Source organism: Arvicola amphibius, chromosome 12, assembly GCF_903992535.2.
Source record: "Arvicola amphibius chromosome 12, mArvAmp1.2, whole genome shotgun sequence".
NCBI lineage: Eukaryota > Metazoa > Chordata > Mammalia > Rodentia > Cricetidae > Arvicola > Arvicola amphibius.
Window position 1 is genome coordinate 152,927,924 of NC_052058.2, and position 18,147 is coordinate 152,946,070.

General features: G+C 42.5%; 1 protein-coding gene across 1 annotated transcript in view; it reads right to left on the minus strand.

Moving 5' to 3' along the window:
* The window catches only part of Btbd1 (BTB domain containing 1), a 34,185-nt gene extending 16,870 nt beyond the window's left edge, over positions 1 to 17,315 (minus strand). Inside the window, exons 1-3 of the mRNA XM_038313718.1 lie at positions 16,829 to 17,315; positions 10,885 to 11,041; positions 6,009 to 6,114 (exon numbers count right to left, since the gene is read on the minus strand). Coding sequence (XP_038169646.1) covers positions 6,009 to 6,114; positions 10,885 to 11,041; positions 16,829 to 17,244 — 679 coding nt within the window. The 5' untranslated portion in view covers positions 17,245 to 17,315. The remainder of the gene's footprint in view (positions 1 to 6,008; positions 6,115 to 10,884; positions 11,042 to 16,828) is intronic.
* Positions 17,316 to 18,147: the final 832 nt, after the last annotated feature.

Consider the following 18,147-nt stretch of genomic DNA (forward strand, 5'->3'; position numbering starts at 1 on the left):
TAGGCAATAAGGAAATTAATTCAGGACCTAACCACAGCACAAAAAGTATCAAAGCAGATGTAATGGTCAGTTATTTGGAGGAAAAAAATAAAAATTAAAAATTAAATTAAAAATAAAAAAAATATTTTTCTGCAAGGAAACTAAGTAGAAATTCTGGGAATGAGTTAACTAAATAAAAAGCATTGTGGGAAGCACTTTCAAAAGACACGACTGAGCAAAGAAAAGAATATCAAGAATGGAGGACCAGGTGGAGACAATGATGCATCCTGATTATACAGAAAGAAAAAAAGTAAGAATGACCAAAGCTTCCAAGAACTCTAGGATATATTCAACAGAGCAACATAAGCAAACCAATAATATGATACAACACAAAAGTAGACTTATGACAGAAATTACATAATTATCTCAACAGACATAGAAAAGGTGTTTGGCGTGGAGGTTTCAAAAGCCCACACCAAGACCCAGCATCTCATCCTACACATCAGAATGCAGCTCCTATCTACCGTTCCAGCTCCATGCTCCCAGCCATGATGATAATGAATGAAGTCTCTGAAACCATAAGCAACTGTCCAATTAAATACTTTCTAAGAGTTGCCTTGGTCATGGTATCTCTTTCATAGCAATATAACAGTGACTAAGACAATGTATGTATAAGGTATATGTATGCATGTAAGTATGTATGTATTTTTGAGACAACTCTCACTAGATATAGATAACCCAGGCTAGCCTCAAACTTACTCTCCTGCCTCTACCTTCTGAGTGCTAGAATTATAGATGTACATTACCCTGTCTACCTATGGCTACTGTACTGAGAAGAGATCTGCGGGAGGCATAAATGAAAGCGTCACCAGTTAGAGAGCTGTAGTACACACCCAGGTCAAGGGTGATAGTAGCCTGAACCAGGACAACAGTGGGAGTGTCAGATTCTAATGTGATACAGAGGAAGGACTCAAAGATCAGGAGGTATTAGCTGAGATGGGGAAGACTACAGGAGGAACAGGCTTAGGCTGGGAGAAAGAATGAAGTCAAATTTTGGACGTATAAAGTTTGAAATCCCTGTGTAATATGTATAATGTCAAATCCAAGTCAAATGTCAAATGTAAATCCAAGTATAATGTCAAGCCTGTGATGGAGGAGTGTCTGTGTTAATTTCATTGGTTAATAAAGAAACTGCCTCGACCCTTTAATAGGACAGAAAATTAGGTAGGCAGAGTAAACAGAACAGAATGCTGGGTAGAAGGCAGTGAGGCAGCCGCCATAAGCAGTCACCATGCCTCTCCTCTCCGAGATGGACGCAGGTTAAGATCTCTCCTGGTAAGCGACCACCTCGTGGTGCTACACAGATTACTAAATATGGGTTAAAGCAAGATGAGAGAATTAACCAATAAGAGGCTGAAACTAATGGGCCAGGCAGTGTTTAAATGAATACAGTTTCCGTATAATTATTTCGGGTGTAAAGCTAGCCGGGTGGCGGGACGCAGCCCCGCTGCTCCTTCTATAAGCCTGTCACATAGATCCTCACTTAGACTTCCTTTCCTCTTGTCATAGGCAGACTATTAAAGTAAGGTCGTTCGTTTTTAAGCAATAACAGCCCAGAAGTACTAAGTTTAGAGGACAAGAGAGCTTTGAAGCAAGCATGCTAGAATACGATAAGCTGCAGTTTAACAAAGAGGAGTTGTAAAAAGTAGGGATTCATATTTGAAAAGCAAAGCAATCTTGTCTTATACAAGAGCTTAAAAAAATAAGTAAAACACTCCAGAGTCCCTAAATGAATCACTCTAGAGTAAGAGTAAAATATAATGAACATTAATAATCACAAGAATTCAAAATTTATTTAGGATACATTGTTTAATAAAGACTGGTAAAGCAAAGTGTACTTTATCTTTCCCCAAGAACTATTCAAAGGCATATAAACATTTTTTTTCATGGAACCCTATTTTCTTTTTTCTTTCTTTCTTTTTTTTTTTTTGGTTTTTCGAGACAGGGTTTCTCTGTAGCTTTAGGGCCTATTCTGGAACTTGCTCTGTAGACCAGGCTGGCTTTGAAGTCACAAAGATCTGCCTACCTCTGCCTCCCAAGAGCAGTGCACCACCACTGTCCAGCCTGGAATCCTATTTTCTAAAGAACTTACGTAAAATAGACATTACTATAAAACATCTAAGCTACAGCTAAAAATTTTAAATTACGTTTATTTAGTGCATGTGCATATGCCTACATGCATTTGGAGGCCAGAGGACAGCTTGGGGTAGTCAGTTCTTTTCTTCTCTCAAATAGGTCTTTGGCCTTAAGCTCGAGTTGTCAAGGTTGGTAGCAAGTATCTTTACCCACCAAGTCATCTCCCTGCCCTACATTTTAAATTTAAATTAAAAGCATGCTATATTTATATGTAGCAGAAATCAACTAACGCACTAAACACAAGTAAGTAAATTATCCAGAAATACATATAAAAATTACTTTAAAAAAAAAACACTTTCTGAAATCTATTCATTCACACTAAAAGTCAAATTTTGCTTATTGAGGGTGGGTAACATTGAAAGATATTAGTTTTTAGAACAAAGTAGGGGTTCAATAATATGTTAAAACTCGGTTAGACAAAAATGTCTAAAAATGTCCATGTATTTATTGTCGGGGGTGGTGTCGTGCTATGGAAGCGCGATGTGGAGGTCAGAGGACAACCAGTGGGAGAGGGCTCTTCCTTCCACCACGTGAGTGCTGGGCACTTAGGTCACCAGCCCAGAAGGTCACTTTATTCACTGAGCCATCTCAAAGTACCCAGGATTTTTTTTAAACATTAAACTTTTCTTATTTTCATTGTAGCTGAGCAAATTAGTTTGAATTAAGATTCTATAAAGCTTTTCACAATTAAGTGAAAGCTAACATACTTCATTATTTGTTGGGTTAAGAATACACAATGAGGGGCTGGAGAGATGGCTCAGTGGTTAAGAGCACTTACTGCTCTTCCAGAGGTCCCAGGTTCAATTCCCAGCACCCACAGGGTAGCTCACTACTGTCTGTAAGTCCAGTTCCAGGAGACCTGACACCCATGGCAAAACGCCAATGAAAAGAACATAGAAATAAATTTTAAAAAATTAAAAAAAAAAAACCACAATGAGGGGCTGGAGAGAAGACTCAGAGGTCAAAAGCACTGGCTGCTCTTCCAGAGGACTAGGGTTCAATTCTCATCAACCACATGGCAGTTCACAACTGCCTATAACTCGAGTTCCTGAGGATCTGAGACCTTCACACAGACATACATGCAGGCAAAAACACTTGCATGTATGCATATAAAATAAAATTAATTAAAAAAAGAATATACAATGAGGTGGGCATGGTGGCTAACTGCTGTAATCCCAGTGCTTTGAAGGCAGAGGCAGGAGAATTGCCACAAGTTCAAGGTCTGCATGGACTACAAAGTGAGTTCCAAGATGGCCTGGCCTACAGAGTGAGACCCTTGCCTCAAAAAATGAACAGACTATTTAATCCCTTCAACTGAAAATCAGACCTCTGGTCTAATTAATAACTTCAGTTAAAAATAAAGTTGAAGCATGATATAGCACACCACACTGTTCTTGGCATAATGTATTTTAATTATTTGGGTGTATGTTTGTATGTGAGTATGCACCACAGCGCACAGGTGGGAGTCAGGACAACGTATGGGAGCTGTTTCTGAGTCTACCATATGGGTCCTGGGGCTCAAACTCCAGACATCAGGCCCAGCAACAAGCACTTTACCAGATGAGCTCTCTTGCTGACCCAAATTTATTTTGTTATATTCATGCAAAGAAGAATTTTATTTCTAAAGTGAGAAGCCTGAGACAGCAAACTCTTTCTCTGGAACACATGCTCAAAACTTAGAGAAGAAAAAAACTACCCTAAATCCCAGAACTCCTGAACCCAGTGCCTTTTCCTCTCAACTCCTACACTTTCTTTGGAATCCCCAAACTTAACAAGTACGCGTCTGGCAAATTGGCCTGTGGTATGGAAATAGGGGGAACACGCAAGTCCTTGTCCCAGCGGTTTCTACTGCAAGCGCTAAAAAAATTATAGCTGAGCCTAAGATGATAAAAACACAACACAATATGATTCATAAACATAATGCAGCAGTGGGTGTTAACAAATCAGCAAGTATTTATGGGTTATCTACTCAGCAAAGTAAGATTCCCAAGCTCTAATAGCATGAAAAACATAAAAACAATTGCGACATGTAATGCAGGTCATATAATTTCACGAGTTGCTGAAAAACAAAAGGAGCACTTGAGAGACCCTGAACAAGAAACATTTAAGATTAAACAATGCTTCATTAACAAGTCAACAGTGACCTAGTCCTGGCCTTCAGTAAAACGCAATATACACATTTTTCCCAAGGCACCTGAGAGATGACCAGGTAAACTGACAATGGATGTGACATCAACTATAAAAGAGAAGTGCACTCAATGTCCTGGAAAAGGGTAAGGTGTCAGACCTCACACAATTCACTGCACTGGTATAAGACGAGCTAAGTGAAAAGGAGCATCCTGGCTTCTTCAGACAGACAGACAGACAGACAGAGAGGGAGGGACAGAGGGAGGGAGGGAGGGAAGATGAATACCTACTTAAGGCTCTCAACTATCAATAAATATGAGAAAAATAAATCAGAGTAAAGGAACAGGAATTTTGTTTTGGTATTTAGCTTTTGAATTTCAGCCAGAATACACCTTGGGTTTGTTACTATAGCCAAGCCTAATCTTGTCTTACATAGGGCTTGATCTGCTAAGCTTTGTAAGAAGTTTGAATTACACTCTTACTGCAGTGGAAACAGAAGTAAAACAACCCGGTGTTTCTACTTATGAAGATCATTCTGAGCTATCCTAATGAGAAAGAACACTGGTGTATAGTAGGCAGTAGCAGCAGATAAGAAACAGTCAAACGTAGGATTTGTTTTGAACATGGAATCATGGGTACTTAGTGGTGAGATTGTATGTGGGGCACAAATGAAAAAGAATAATCAAGATTAAGTTCTGAGGTTTAAGCTTGAGCAATCAGGTCTAAAAATATATTAGACTGAAGAGCATTTCCTGTTGTGACTAAGAGCATCAGACGTCTTGGGGAATACTGAAAACACCAGAAGAGAACTGGAGAGTCCTAAAACAGGGAAGGAAATCAACAGTGCTCTTTTGACTGTTCTGTATGAACAGTCTGTTAAAAAATGTACAAATGAAACAGACAACAGGCTATATGAGAGGGACTAAAACATATAATTCCAATTCACCATTAAAAAAAAAAAAAAGATCATTTAAAGCTATGGGAATTAGCTTTCTTCTTCTACAAAACGAAGTTCGAATCCTAAACCTGTCACTGCATAGTCCTTTGCCACCTGAACAACCCGCCAGCACTTCCTGACTCTATACATACTCCGCATAGTGCCACTGTCTCTACTGCTGTCATCTTCACTACACGGGGACTTTGTTTTTTGTGGTGCTGGGAATGGAAACAGGGCCTCATGCACACCAGGCAAGCAATCTACCACTAAGCCACCCCCAGTCCAAGTGCTATCCATTCCTTAAGGCTCATATCAGAACTTCTTTTGCCATAATTTCCCTAACAACCCAATTTAAAGTAACATCTCCATTTTCTGTAGTTGCCAAGTAATTATTTTCCACATGTCTGATACCTACTTAGAAAGGTAAATGTCCCTGCCACATGCTAGCTATCCCACTGACATGCTAAAACCTAATGGTCACATATTCTGTTCCGACAACTCTAACCAGTGATTAGTTAACAGAACAAGCACATTTTACTCTTTACTTGTTCTAGGACCCTCGTACCATCCCATGAAGACGGTGTGCAGTGTTAGTTATCTGGCACACTTTGGATTACACTGAGGTAGTGAGGACTTTCAGAAGTGTTTCCATTAACATGACAGAAAGAACAACTCATATGGAGGCATCCTTCAGTTATCTGGAAAAACCCACTAATTCACAGTTTTCCAGCAGGGCAGACAGACGACACTCTGGTCACGGTGGACTCACCTATGTCGATGTCGGTGAAGCCCTCTGCGCTTATCGCATCCGTGGTGCTTTTGTCTATCGTGTCCAGACAAAGGCTGGCCAGCTGAGGCTCGTCAAACAGCCGCGCCTACACAGAAAGAAAGCCAGCTCACTGCCCGCTACTGTAGGCTGTGCACAACCAAAGCTGATACTGCAGACGACTGTAATTGCTAGTTATATAGATACTGACAATCAGAACTGGAAGGCTACAGAAGCCAATGTTTCACCGACAATGAATTCACATTATCAACCATCTTGCTACTTTGACTTTCACATGCATATTCTTTTCATCACTTAGTCTGATCCTGAACACACTCTAGATTAGGGAAAGCACCCCGTGTCCAGTGATATGCGTCTGTTTGTCTAAGGTCATGTAGTCAGAAATGTTGCAGACTATTATTTAAAATTTTAGTCTTACCATCACCAGAACCAGAACATCAACTGTTAAGGATAAAAACAGATCCGTTTTGTTGTATGCTTTAACATTTCCTGCTGTGAGGGGACTGTGGTAAAGAGGTTTAGAGCACCAGGTCTGGCACCCAATGAACTAACCACACTAGAAATGACAGCCAAAACAGGACATGACTGCAGTCTTCACTTAATTTTAGATAAAATTCTTAAGTATTTATTTTTATTTTATGTGTTTGAGTGTTTTGCGTGCATGTATATATGGGTACTGTGTGTGTGCTTGCTGTCTGCATACACCAAAGAGCTTTGGATCCCCTAGAACTGGAGTTAAAAAGGTTAAGACATACATCATTCGGTGCTGGAAACGGAACCTAGGTCCTCTATGAGAGCAGCAAATGCTCTTTAACTGCTGAGCCATCTCTTTAGCCCCAATAAAATTCAGTTTAGTGGATTCAACAGCTGAGTTTCTGTGCATGTGTGTGCACATGTGAATAGTAGATATGAGCATACTGTGTGGGTATATGCCCACTCATGCGCACACAGAGGCCAGGGATGTCACATGCTTTCTTCTGCCACTCTTCACCTTCTTTTCAGAAGCAGGGTCTCTCACTGAACCTGAAGCTCAGCAGCTCAGCTAGGCCGGCAGGCTAGGAGTCTCCAGTGTCTACCTGTCTCTGCCCATTACTGCCGGTGTTACAGATGCATGGTGACACACACAGCTTTCATCTGAGTGTTAGGAATCTGAATGCATGCCCTCTGGATTCTACAACAAGCACTTTGCTGAGTCATTTCTCCAACCCAGATTCAGTAATTCAGATGCAAATGAACAAATGTTCTCATTAGATTACACACTGGGCTTGTTTATATTAATTTGCTTTATCAATTTGCTAATTTTAGCTTTAAATAATAAAAAGGTATTAATATAATATTAACTCTATTTCATGTGATTTTTCCATAAAATTTGGAATTTTGAATTTGTAGAAAGTTTAAAGGATAGTGTGTGCTTTCTGCGCGCACACGCGCACGCGTACACCCACACACACACCCTCAATGTACCCTATATCAGATTACCTATCTAGAAGTTATCTACTCTATCTTACTCTCTTTCCTCCACACAAACCTGTGTATATATACACCATTCATGAGGGCCATGAGAATAAGCTGCATATATTGTGGGCTCTTAAACTTCCTAAGAATAAGATATTCTCACATAACTTTAGTTTTGGTAAATACAAAAATTAATATTTACTAATCTGCTAATTTACTAATGTTGGCTGATTTCAGTTTTAAAACTTTGACCTGATCCTATTTTTGTAACATTTTCCCTTGCAGTACAGGATCCAGTCTAAAACCAGAGTTTGTACATTTTTAAAGAAAATTTAATGCATTTTTTTATAAAGTAAAACTCTATCAAATAGGTTTTTGCTTCATTTTTTGGTTTGGGTTTTTTCTTTTTTTTAGCTATATTGGAACTTACTATGTAGACATGGCTGGCCTCAAACACACAGAAATCTGCCTGCCTTTGTCTCCTAAGTGCTGGGATTAAAGGAATGTGCCAAAAGGCCCAGCTCATCATCAACAGATATTTTAATTGGCTAGTCAGACTATTTTTTATTTGGTACTCAGGAAAAACATTAATCTTTCAAGCTAGGAAAAACAAGTTCTGTCCAAACTTGTATGGTAGTAACCATTTGTTACCTCTAAGATTCTATGAGCAATAGTTCTGTATGCAATCTACTGCCGTGAGCAAAATAAAGTTTCTCAGTATTTACTTTAGCACCATCCCTGGTAATAATTCACAAATGGTGTTCTTCATATAAATCATGTAGAATACACTAACTCTGCTTTAGAGTGAGCTCCTACAAACTCAAGTGAATGATTAGGCTTACTTTAAGTCACTTTCACGATAGGTCAAAGTTGACTGATCTGGTCGTGATGTGATTCCGGTTCTCAGACCCTCAAGCCAACAGGACTGAAGTATTTTGGTTTTTGGTTTTTCCCCCTCATACTAACATGCCTGCTAATCAAAGTGTGGTTCAGGACCACTGGGGTCAATTTAAAGCCTATTAAAGATTCAGATTCTCAGGTCCCATCTCAGACCAAAGTTGTTACTTAGCTAGGCATAGTGGCACACACCGTTAGTCCCAGCACTGGGAAGGCAGAGGCAAGTGGATCTCTGAGTTCTAGGCAGCCTGGAAAGTCAGCATTACAGAGAAACCCTGACCCTGTCTCAAAAGCAAAGTTGTTACTTAATCTGCTCCAATACATTAAAACTCCTTGAACAACAATCTTATCAATCTTAGTATCAACTTATTTATTAGATATTAATGTAGGAAATAGCACATATCTTTAGTTAAACCTACTTCACCTCTGCCTCAATTTCTGCCCAACCCTTGGATTGAGCGCATAGCCTTGCTCCTTGCCTAAACCCCCTCAGACTTTTAGTTTCTTAATGGTAACAGTTCATGAAGTTAAAATAAGGACTAAATTGCCACAGATAAAATACTAAGAAAGCTACCTGACTCAATAGCCATTATCCAATACATTCTGCTACAAATATTTAATAAAAGAAGTCTGTTTTCAGCTGGGTGGTGGTGATGCACACCTTTAATCCCAGCACTCGGGAGGCAGAGGCAGGCGGATCTCTGTGAGTTCGAGACCAGCCTGGTCTACAAGAGCTAGTTCCAGGACAGGCACCAAAGCTACAGAGAAACCCTGTCTTGAAAAAACAAACAAACAAACAAACAAACAAACAACAACAACAAAGAAGTCTTGTTTTCCAAGCACCCAATGTTTCCTACAAGACAGAATAAACAACTATAAAGATGAGCTTCGGGCCCTAGTATCACTTACTGTGAGGTTTTAGACAGGCAGGTAATTTGCCCAGATTTTAATTCTCATTTATAAAATGTGAAATAACCTAAGAGTCACCAGTAATTACTTCTAGTACTAAAATTCAGCAGGAATATGTATTATTTCACACAGTTGCAAAATGTTGTCCAGACTAGTCTCAAACTTCTAAATTCAAAGTAACCCTCCTGCTTCAGCTTCCTGAGTGCTGCCATCGTAAAACCATTCATATAAAAGTATTATAACACTGTTTAAAGAGAAATAATTTATTTTCATCAAAAAAGCTCAGATTACAGACACTTAACAGAATGCTAAATAATACGTGTTAGGGATGGCTAATGGTCCTTTAGTTATGTTCAGTTTATAAAAACATCACCATTGGGAGTTTGGGGATCATGGGAGATGGAAGAAGGGAAGGGGGGAGGAAGAGAGAGGAGTGGAGAAAATATATAGCTCGATAAAAGCATTTTAAAAAAATCAAGCTTTACACTGATAGTATACGTCCTTTTCTATATGGATTGTACTTAATGAAGCATGAAGAGTAGTTCATATAAACCTAATGCCATTACTGCTCCAGTAATGGGCCAGGAAGCTTCTAGGCGTAGGCACAGAAATAAACAATAGTCAAATATCAGAATCCCTCTAATATTAAATACTCAATTTTTATTTCAGAAATAGCAAAAATTCAAGATCTGAAAATTTCATTGTATCATACTCTCAATCATAGAAAAAATAATGTATTTTAATGACATCTCAAATCCTAAATAGTTTTCTAACCTAATATCACCTAACCACACTTATAAAGGCTTCAGTTTCTTTTCCTATGACTGAGCCTATCAATTTACATTTCTATTCTAAAAATCTTATAATACATATTTTCCCAAATAATCACAAATTAACTATATATACAAAAATAACTACATACTTTAAAATAATGATCTAGAATTAAACAGGAAATATTAATATTTATATATAATTATGTTTATATTTAGTTTTTGTTGTTTGTTGGTTGTTTTGAAACAGGGTTTCTCTGTGAAGGCTTGAACTTACTCTGCAGATCGACCAGATTGTCCTCAAATTTAGATGGGCACAGACTTCTCGTAAGCAACTTCTTGGACACCTCTGGCAGCTGGGACCTCTTGAGGCTAAGCCCGATCTATGAGGAGCTTCACAGGCCAGGCTCCACCCCCTCCCCTCCACAAATTTCCCTAAGGGCCCTAACTGTCCATTCCCAGACCAGAAGCCAGGCTCTGCTCTTCAGGAAAAAACCCACACCCATCCCTGAGCCTGTCCCCAGATCAGACCACCCTGGAAACCTTCCCTGGCACCCGCAAAGAAACCCTATATAAAATTGTGTTCTGCCCAGTTCTCTGCTTTGTCTCCCCAAGCAGAAGCAGCCACTCTCACCAGTCTTTCCTCCCCAATAAATCTCTTGCAAAGTTTGTTGTGTGGTGTGACTTTTTGGTATTCTTTGGCTCCTGACTGCCAGGATACCTTTCCATCCAAGCTACAACACTTACACCAAGAGCTGGGATAAAGGCATGCACCAACTCCCCCAGCTCATGCCCAGTTTTTAAGTTACTATTTTAGTTCTACTTACCTGAGTAAGTAACATAAAGGCATTATCCGCCCTAAGATGTTTGGTGAGAAAGTCTACACAGTGTGCTTCCAGGGCAGGGACTGCGTATTTCTTAGCAGTATAAAGAGTGGTCATAACGGTTTCTGGCCCAATCTGAACTTCATCTGAATACAAAAATCTGAAAAGCAATGGAAAATTTTAAATAGATGATCAGCAATCCCACCAGAATTAAACTTTAATGAGCAAACAAACAAAACCCCTGAAATTTACATCAGGGTAAGATGAACCTGTACAAACATCATATTCTTATTCCTGGGAGGTACGAAGTATTTCCATTTTCAGAGGAGTTTAAGCAGTGCTCAGGAGACCAAATACATGTCCCTTAGTGAAACTCTGGCATTCTTAGCACTCCACTGCTGTGTCCTGGAACAGTAGTTCACTAATGACTCCCTCATCAAAGATGTCCACCTGAGTATGTACAGTTCGCTAAGGTCACATTTCCAAACGTTAAGAGTCATTTCTCGATAGCAAAGCCTCCCTATTCTTTAAAATCTTTCATAGTCATTCCAGAACTAGCTCAATGGCCACAGATTAGGGTGCTGTGGCTTTATTTAGAGGAATAAAATAATAATAATCCAGTTGGCCTGTATCCACAGGTTACATATCCATGGACTCAACCAAATCTCTACTCATAATACATGTGAGAGGGGCTGGAGAGATGGCTCAGCAGTTAAGAGCACTGGCTGCTCTTCCAGAATTCCTAAGTTCAATTCCCAGAAACCACATGGTGGCTCAAAACCATCTGTAATGGGATCTGGTGCCCTCTTCTGTCATGCAAGCAGACCATTGCATACTAAATAAATAAATATTTAAAAATACGTATGAGGAAAAGATAAAGAGATAAAGGAATTGTGTGGGTCTGAGCCAGTGCTATCATTTACTTGGTGTGTGGCTGTAAGCAAATTATCACCCTGTGAGCCTCCAAGGAGATGGAAACAGCAGTACCTACTGGCAATGTTGCGGTGAGGATGACCACGAGCTAAAACACAGACTTTCAGTAGAGCTCGGCACAAGTTAATCTGAGTAAATGCTATCTGCTTATTAAATTTGATCTCATTCAAATTTTTTCCTCTGTATTTTAGGGTATTTCTTTTCCCTCTTTTCTTGTTCAACCCCACCTCCAAACTGGCAATGACATTCAAATTTCTAAAACTCCTGCTTTGTTCCTGATCTTTCTTCTTCCCTCCACAACTTTATGTCTTTGTTTTATGGATACAAAAACTTCCAAGACACTTAACAGAAATGTTTAGGGTTCTTCTTTTTCCTTAAATTCATGTTTCCTTAAAATGTATCTGTTCTGTCTTTGTCATTCACATTCTGATTTTTCTCTGTGTGTCCGGGGTCAACTTTAAGTTCAGTAGTTAGCAGCTGTTCTGTTTCCAGATAAAAATATCTTACAAATGCAAAGACTTAAGATGTTCACATTAAATCATGCCTTCCCACATTAATGCTGCTACATAGACCTTTGCTGGGTCACATAATTCCCAGTCACTATTCATCAACAAACGTGTGAAGCCAATGTGTCAGTTTGGAGCCTACACTTTAAGAATACCTGGCAGCTCCTACTTTTGTCAAGGAAACGACCAGCTAGAAGAGGCGCATAGAAAGGATCTCAGACTAGGTGGAAAGCATCTCAGAATCTGAGTCAAATCCTCCACCTGACGCCAACCTTAGATGCTATCTGAAATCAATTCAGGAAACCTTAAAGATATGCCAAACAATCACCCAGGCAATCCCATCAGCCCACACAGCTCTGAAGATAATGAAATGGCTGTTTAAAACCACCAGGTGTTAGAGTAATTTGTTCTAGAGCAACATGTAACCAAAACACCCAAGAGATTAGATGAACTAGTGTACAAATCTGCCCGTAGGGGAAAGAAACAGTGATTTAATCAAAAAGGAAAACCCAAAATTATTACCTGAAGTATAATAATTATTGTCTTTCAGGTAAAGGTTATATATACAGTTAGAAGAGGCCTTGGGAGGCAGACATTAAATAAGGAAAATGCTACCAGTAATTAGGTGGGGACACTGTGTGGACAGAGGAAAAGGAAAGGGGATCACATCACAAGGCCCTTTAATACCTGCAAAATATTAAACTGTATCCAACAGACAAAAGTCCCTAAGTGACTCAGGGAATCACAGAGACAGGAGCCCTTGAGGGAGGCGCTAACACACTGTCTAAAGACAGCAGTCTGGCTAGAGAAACGCAGGGCATGGCCCAGCAAGGAGAAACGTGCCTGCAGAAAACAAGAGCACCAAACTACAACTTGAAATCAAGGCCACAGGTCTCTTCCCAAGGAGTCCTGAGGAAGAGCACGTTGGTGTTTTGTTTGCCCTCCCAGGGTTATCAATGGCTCACATCTCATCTCACCATCATGTGCTCATTTCCATGGCACCCTCAGTGCCATCCCCGCAGCTGACCACCCCAGAGCTGGAAACGTCTCCCCGCTCATTTCCTATGACTGGTCTCTGGGATGCTCTGGCTTCCTGTCTCACTTCCCTGACAGCTGCCATCACTCATGTTTCATTTCCCTTTCCCTCCACCTGTGAGCTGCGAGGTCTCCAGGCTCACCCTTCCCTTTGCCATCCGCTCTTTCCCAAGTTAGTTTCATTCCGTTAAATCATTTACTGCCATTCATTCTTAACTTTCCTTGCTTCTACCCTCCAAATATAACCAGAATTTGACCACTTCTCATCATACCTTCCTCCTGGGCAGCTCACCATCATCCCTTACAAGGTAGACTATAGCAAACCTCTTCCTCTGTCACCCCGCTTCCCCTTTTACTCTCCTCCTAATCACCAGTAACAGCCAGAGATTTTCAGATGTAAATAGGATCACAGCACGCCACTGAAAGAAAACCCTCCACAAGTTTTCTCACACCTGAGAAGGAACTCAAAAGTCCTTCCTCAGTCTGGCAAAGCCCTGCCTGCCGCCGATCTTTTCATCATCTTTTTATCTCCGTAAACCACATGAGTTTACTCTGGTAGTTTCTTTAACAGGAGAAAGTTAAAGTCTAAAATATGCTTCCCCTCTCCTTAGAAACCTCTTTCTCTTATGGCGTGACCATTTTTCTTCAAAATACTGTCAATTCTTAGTATTGTATTGTCCTAGTCTCCCCTTATATAACTATTCACCTCATGAGCGCTGTTTCCTACACCAAAAATGTAAGCTGCGCAGGGAGGCACAGTATTTCTCAAATGAACAAGAACGCCGTTTAGAAGTCAGAGGGCTTTAAGTGAGCAGTTTACTAAAGAGTTTAAAACCCAAGTTCATAAGCTTGTAAGTAATGTTAATTAATTTAGATTGTAAAAACAATAAAAATAAAGCCAAGTGGTGGTGGCACACAGCTTTAATCCCAGCACTCGGAAGGCAGAGGCAGGTGATCTGTGAGTCTGAAGCCAGCCTGGTCTGCAGAGTGAGTTCTAGGACAGCCAGGGCTACACAGAGAGACCTTGTCTCCAAAACCAAACGAAACAAAACCAAAACAACAACAAAACCAAACCAAGCCAGCCAAACAAACAAAACCAAACAAAACACAATAAAAATATAGCTCAGCTGACTTTTCCAGTTCAGCAACGTCCGCCAGACTTTCTGTCACACAGTATTAGTATGATATCAATGTTTCAAAGCTAATTAATACCTAAGTAAAAATTAGTCTAGGCATTCATTTAAAAATAGAAAAATGACCAGAACCTGAATATCATGAAGATATATAATTTACTAAAAACAAAAAATGAGAACTCAAATGGCACTGTGTATTTCAAGGGTTCTAAAATTCACTTATTTCCTATTAAAATGGATTAGCACATTCAATGAAAATACAAATTAGAAACAAAAGTATGAAATAGCCCCCTCTATAATTTTATTCTAGCCCTAACAGTTTTAGATCGATAGTTCTCAAATTTAGCCAATGTAAATATCACTTAGGAAAAGTACTTACAATGCCTTAAGGTTTCACCTCTAAACATGAATCCAAAAGGAGAGAGTATAAACTTAACCTCCCAGTGGATCATGGCGCAGGTGGCCAAAGAATCATTTTGTATTTTTTGTTTCCTGCATGTATGTGTAGGCAGGCACGCAGCGGCACACACATGGAGGTGGAGGGCAGCTTGCAGGTGCAGGGTCTCTCCTTTCAGGTCGGTCACAGGTAGCTCACTCAGGTCTTCATTGTGCCACCTCTCTGGCCCTATCATTTTAAGAAAGACTTCTAAACTGCATAACTAAGCAAGATAATATCTAGTCCTCCTAGTCAACTTCAAAATCCAAATGACCCAGATACTAGCCTTCAGGCTGCACAACTATCCCACAAAGCAAAGTTAATTAAATGCTAGAAATATGAGAACAAAAAAAGAAAAGGGTGCTATCAGCTTTCCAATCCAACACATCTTGCTTGGCATATTGGTTTTCCTTCTGTCCTATCTCCAGGTACATAACGTTTGTTCAGTTCCTTCCCAGTTGCTACTAGGGTGCAGGAAATTCAAAATGCTGTCATAAACACTCCCCACAGTTCTCATACACGTCACAGTGACTGCAGTAGAGTCCATCAAGTGGCCTATCAATGCTTGTGGAACTCCATTGCCTTGGCTTGGCTTCTCTCCCCATTAGTATGAAGAAAGCTACTGTAAATTTTTTCCAACAACATTTCCTAAGTGTGGAAAAGAAACCTAAGGTGTCCAACTATTTTCCCAAGGCTTTTCATCAACATCCCTGTCAGAAAGTGTTCGTTCCTACAGTCATCTTTTAAAAGTCTTTAATGGGTCAGCACCGGGGGGCTGAAAGTAGGTGGATTTTTATGAGTTCAAAACCAACTTGGTATACGTATTGAGCTCCAAGTCAGCCAGGCCTACAAAATGAAACCCTGTCCCAGAATATAAAAACCAAAACCCAAAACAAAACAAAACAAAACAAAAAAATGGTGAGGGTTCATGAGAAGAAAAAACTTCACTATCTTACTTTTCACTTCCTCATTTACTAATGAGGTTAAACATTCTTTAGTCGTGTTTTCTCTTCTCTGTCTTGTCCTTTACCCATCCATTAATGGGACCTCAACATTTATTTCTAGTGGCTTTCTAGTCCACTCCGTATGCATCTTTGTGACGAAGCTGCGAGCCTCTGTGGCCGCTTCTGCTCCACTGACCTGCCTGTCGTACGTCAGAATTACTCAAGACTGCTATCTTGAAAACACACCACTCGGGCAGCCAAAACCATCCTAGCATAATGAAGCCCACATGGTCTTCTGGGAGCTGGCTCAGTCACCAAGTTGCTTTTCTGGGCCTCAGTCCCACTTGTAAAACTGGGGTAAACAACCCGCCATACCTCCTTAGCAGGACTGCCGTGACTAAAAACAAATACTAAAAACCAGTAACGCCCCCCCTTCCATTAGAGGAAACTAATCAGCTATCAATCTCCTACCCTCAGAGCATCGAAAAGCAAACTCTCAACGCCAGTAGCGGGGGTTGCGGATACAGTAAATGTCACTTTGTTTGCAGAAACACGAAGCAGGTCAGCTGGTACCTGTTACGGCTATTACTGTGCCGGGTCTTGACGACAAACAGTGCGGAACTTGAAAACACGAGTCCTCCAAAGTCCTACGGCTACCCCCGTCCTCCAAACAAAAACAAATCTTGCAGATGGGCAACCACGACAGTCGGCCCCCGTCCTCTACTCTGCCCACTTGATCCAGAAGCCCGGCACTGGAATATGACAGCGCCCTTCAACGGCAAAGCGCACACGGCTGGGGCTGGCGACACTGGCCGACCTTCCCGAGCATCCCCGGCCGGGAAGGAACCGAGGGAGGCCGGCCGCGCCTGGCCCAAGGTCACCCGGGAGTCGACGCAGCCCCGGCCGGGTGCCGCCTCCCTCCGGGCCGCCGGCCACCGGCTCCCCGCGCCCGCCGCTCACCTCAGCAGCGCCAGGAAGGCGGCGGGCTCCACGTCCGGCAGCTCGATCTCGGCCGACGTCGTGGCCATGCCGCCGTTGAACATGGCGTCGAAGACCGCGCTGCCGGCCGCCAGGACGAAGCGGTGGGCGGGGATGCGCTGCGGGCCTCCGGCGGCTGCCGCGCCGCGGCCCTTGCCGAGCACGAAACGCACATCGCTCAGCAGCTCCGAGTTGAAGAGGAAGGCGAAGCGCTCCTTCAGCGACGCCTTGGTGGCCTGCCAGTTGTACAGCGGCTCCCGCTGCAGGGGCAGCAGCGGCCCGAGAGCGGACGGCGAGGGCGCGGGCGGTGGCGGCGGCGGCGGAGGGGCCGGAGGACCTAGCTCCGCCTCAGCTGCGGCAGCCGGCTCCCCGGCCGCGGCCGACCCGAGCGAGGCCATCCTCTCGCTGCGCGGCTCTTGCTCACTGAGCGGCCAGTCGGCGCGCCGCCGCCATCGTCCAGCCGCCCCGAGGCCGGCGCCGCCCCCCTGCCTTCCGGGAAAGGCGCTTCCGGCCGCGCGCCCCCGCCCTCCCGCAGGGCGGCGTTGACGAGGCGGGAGGCGCGCGCCCGCGGGAGGGCGGAGGAGGTGGAGGCGCGCGCCCGCGTGCTCGCTCGCAGGCCGCCGTCCGTCGCTGCTTCCTACCGGCGACCCCCGTTTCCGCGGGGTTCCTTCTGCCTCTTCGTCTTTGCTGCGACGCGAGGACGCGGCCAAAGCCCTCTTGGTGGAGGAGCTGGAAGTGGAGGGACCTCGAGGGCATGGCAAGGCGATTTGTGGAGGGGAGACGCCCTGATGTACTCCAGGCGAGATGAGATGAGATGGTGGCCCTGTCACCTCCCTGATGGCTGCACCGCTCTTGGAAACCCCATTCGCAGAGCGGAGAGGCTAGGACTCCCGCTGGTCTCTCCCCAGGTCTGCAGGTCTGCAGATCTCCCCCCTACCCCTCCCGTCCGTCCAGGCTCCACTACGCCCTGAGAGAGAGAGTTTCTCCTCCATTTCCATTGCTGTGGTTGAGGCTCCTCCTGCTCAACCCTCTCCTAGGTCACATTTTCAGTTCCCATGCAGAACAAGCCAACCCTGTAGGCCAAACTGCTCATGCCTGACCCAGTCTTACTCCTCTCCCCTCCAAAACAAAGGGGAAAGGCTGTGTGACTCTCCCTTCGGGCAGTGTTTCTGTGTGGCTGTCTTGTGGGAGCCTTTGAGTAAGTAAGAAGCCTTTCTTTCTGCAGTAATAAGTGGATCGCAAGATAAATCCGTTGTTAGAGGCGGAAGGTAAAATAGATCCAGAAAATGATTCTTTACTAG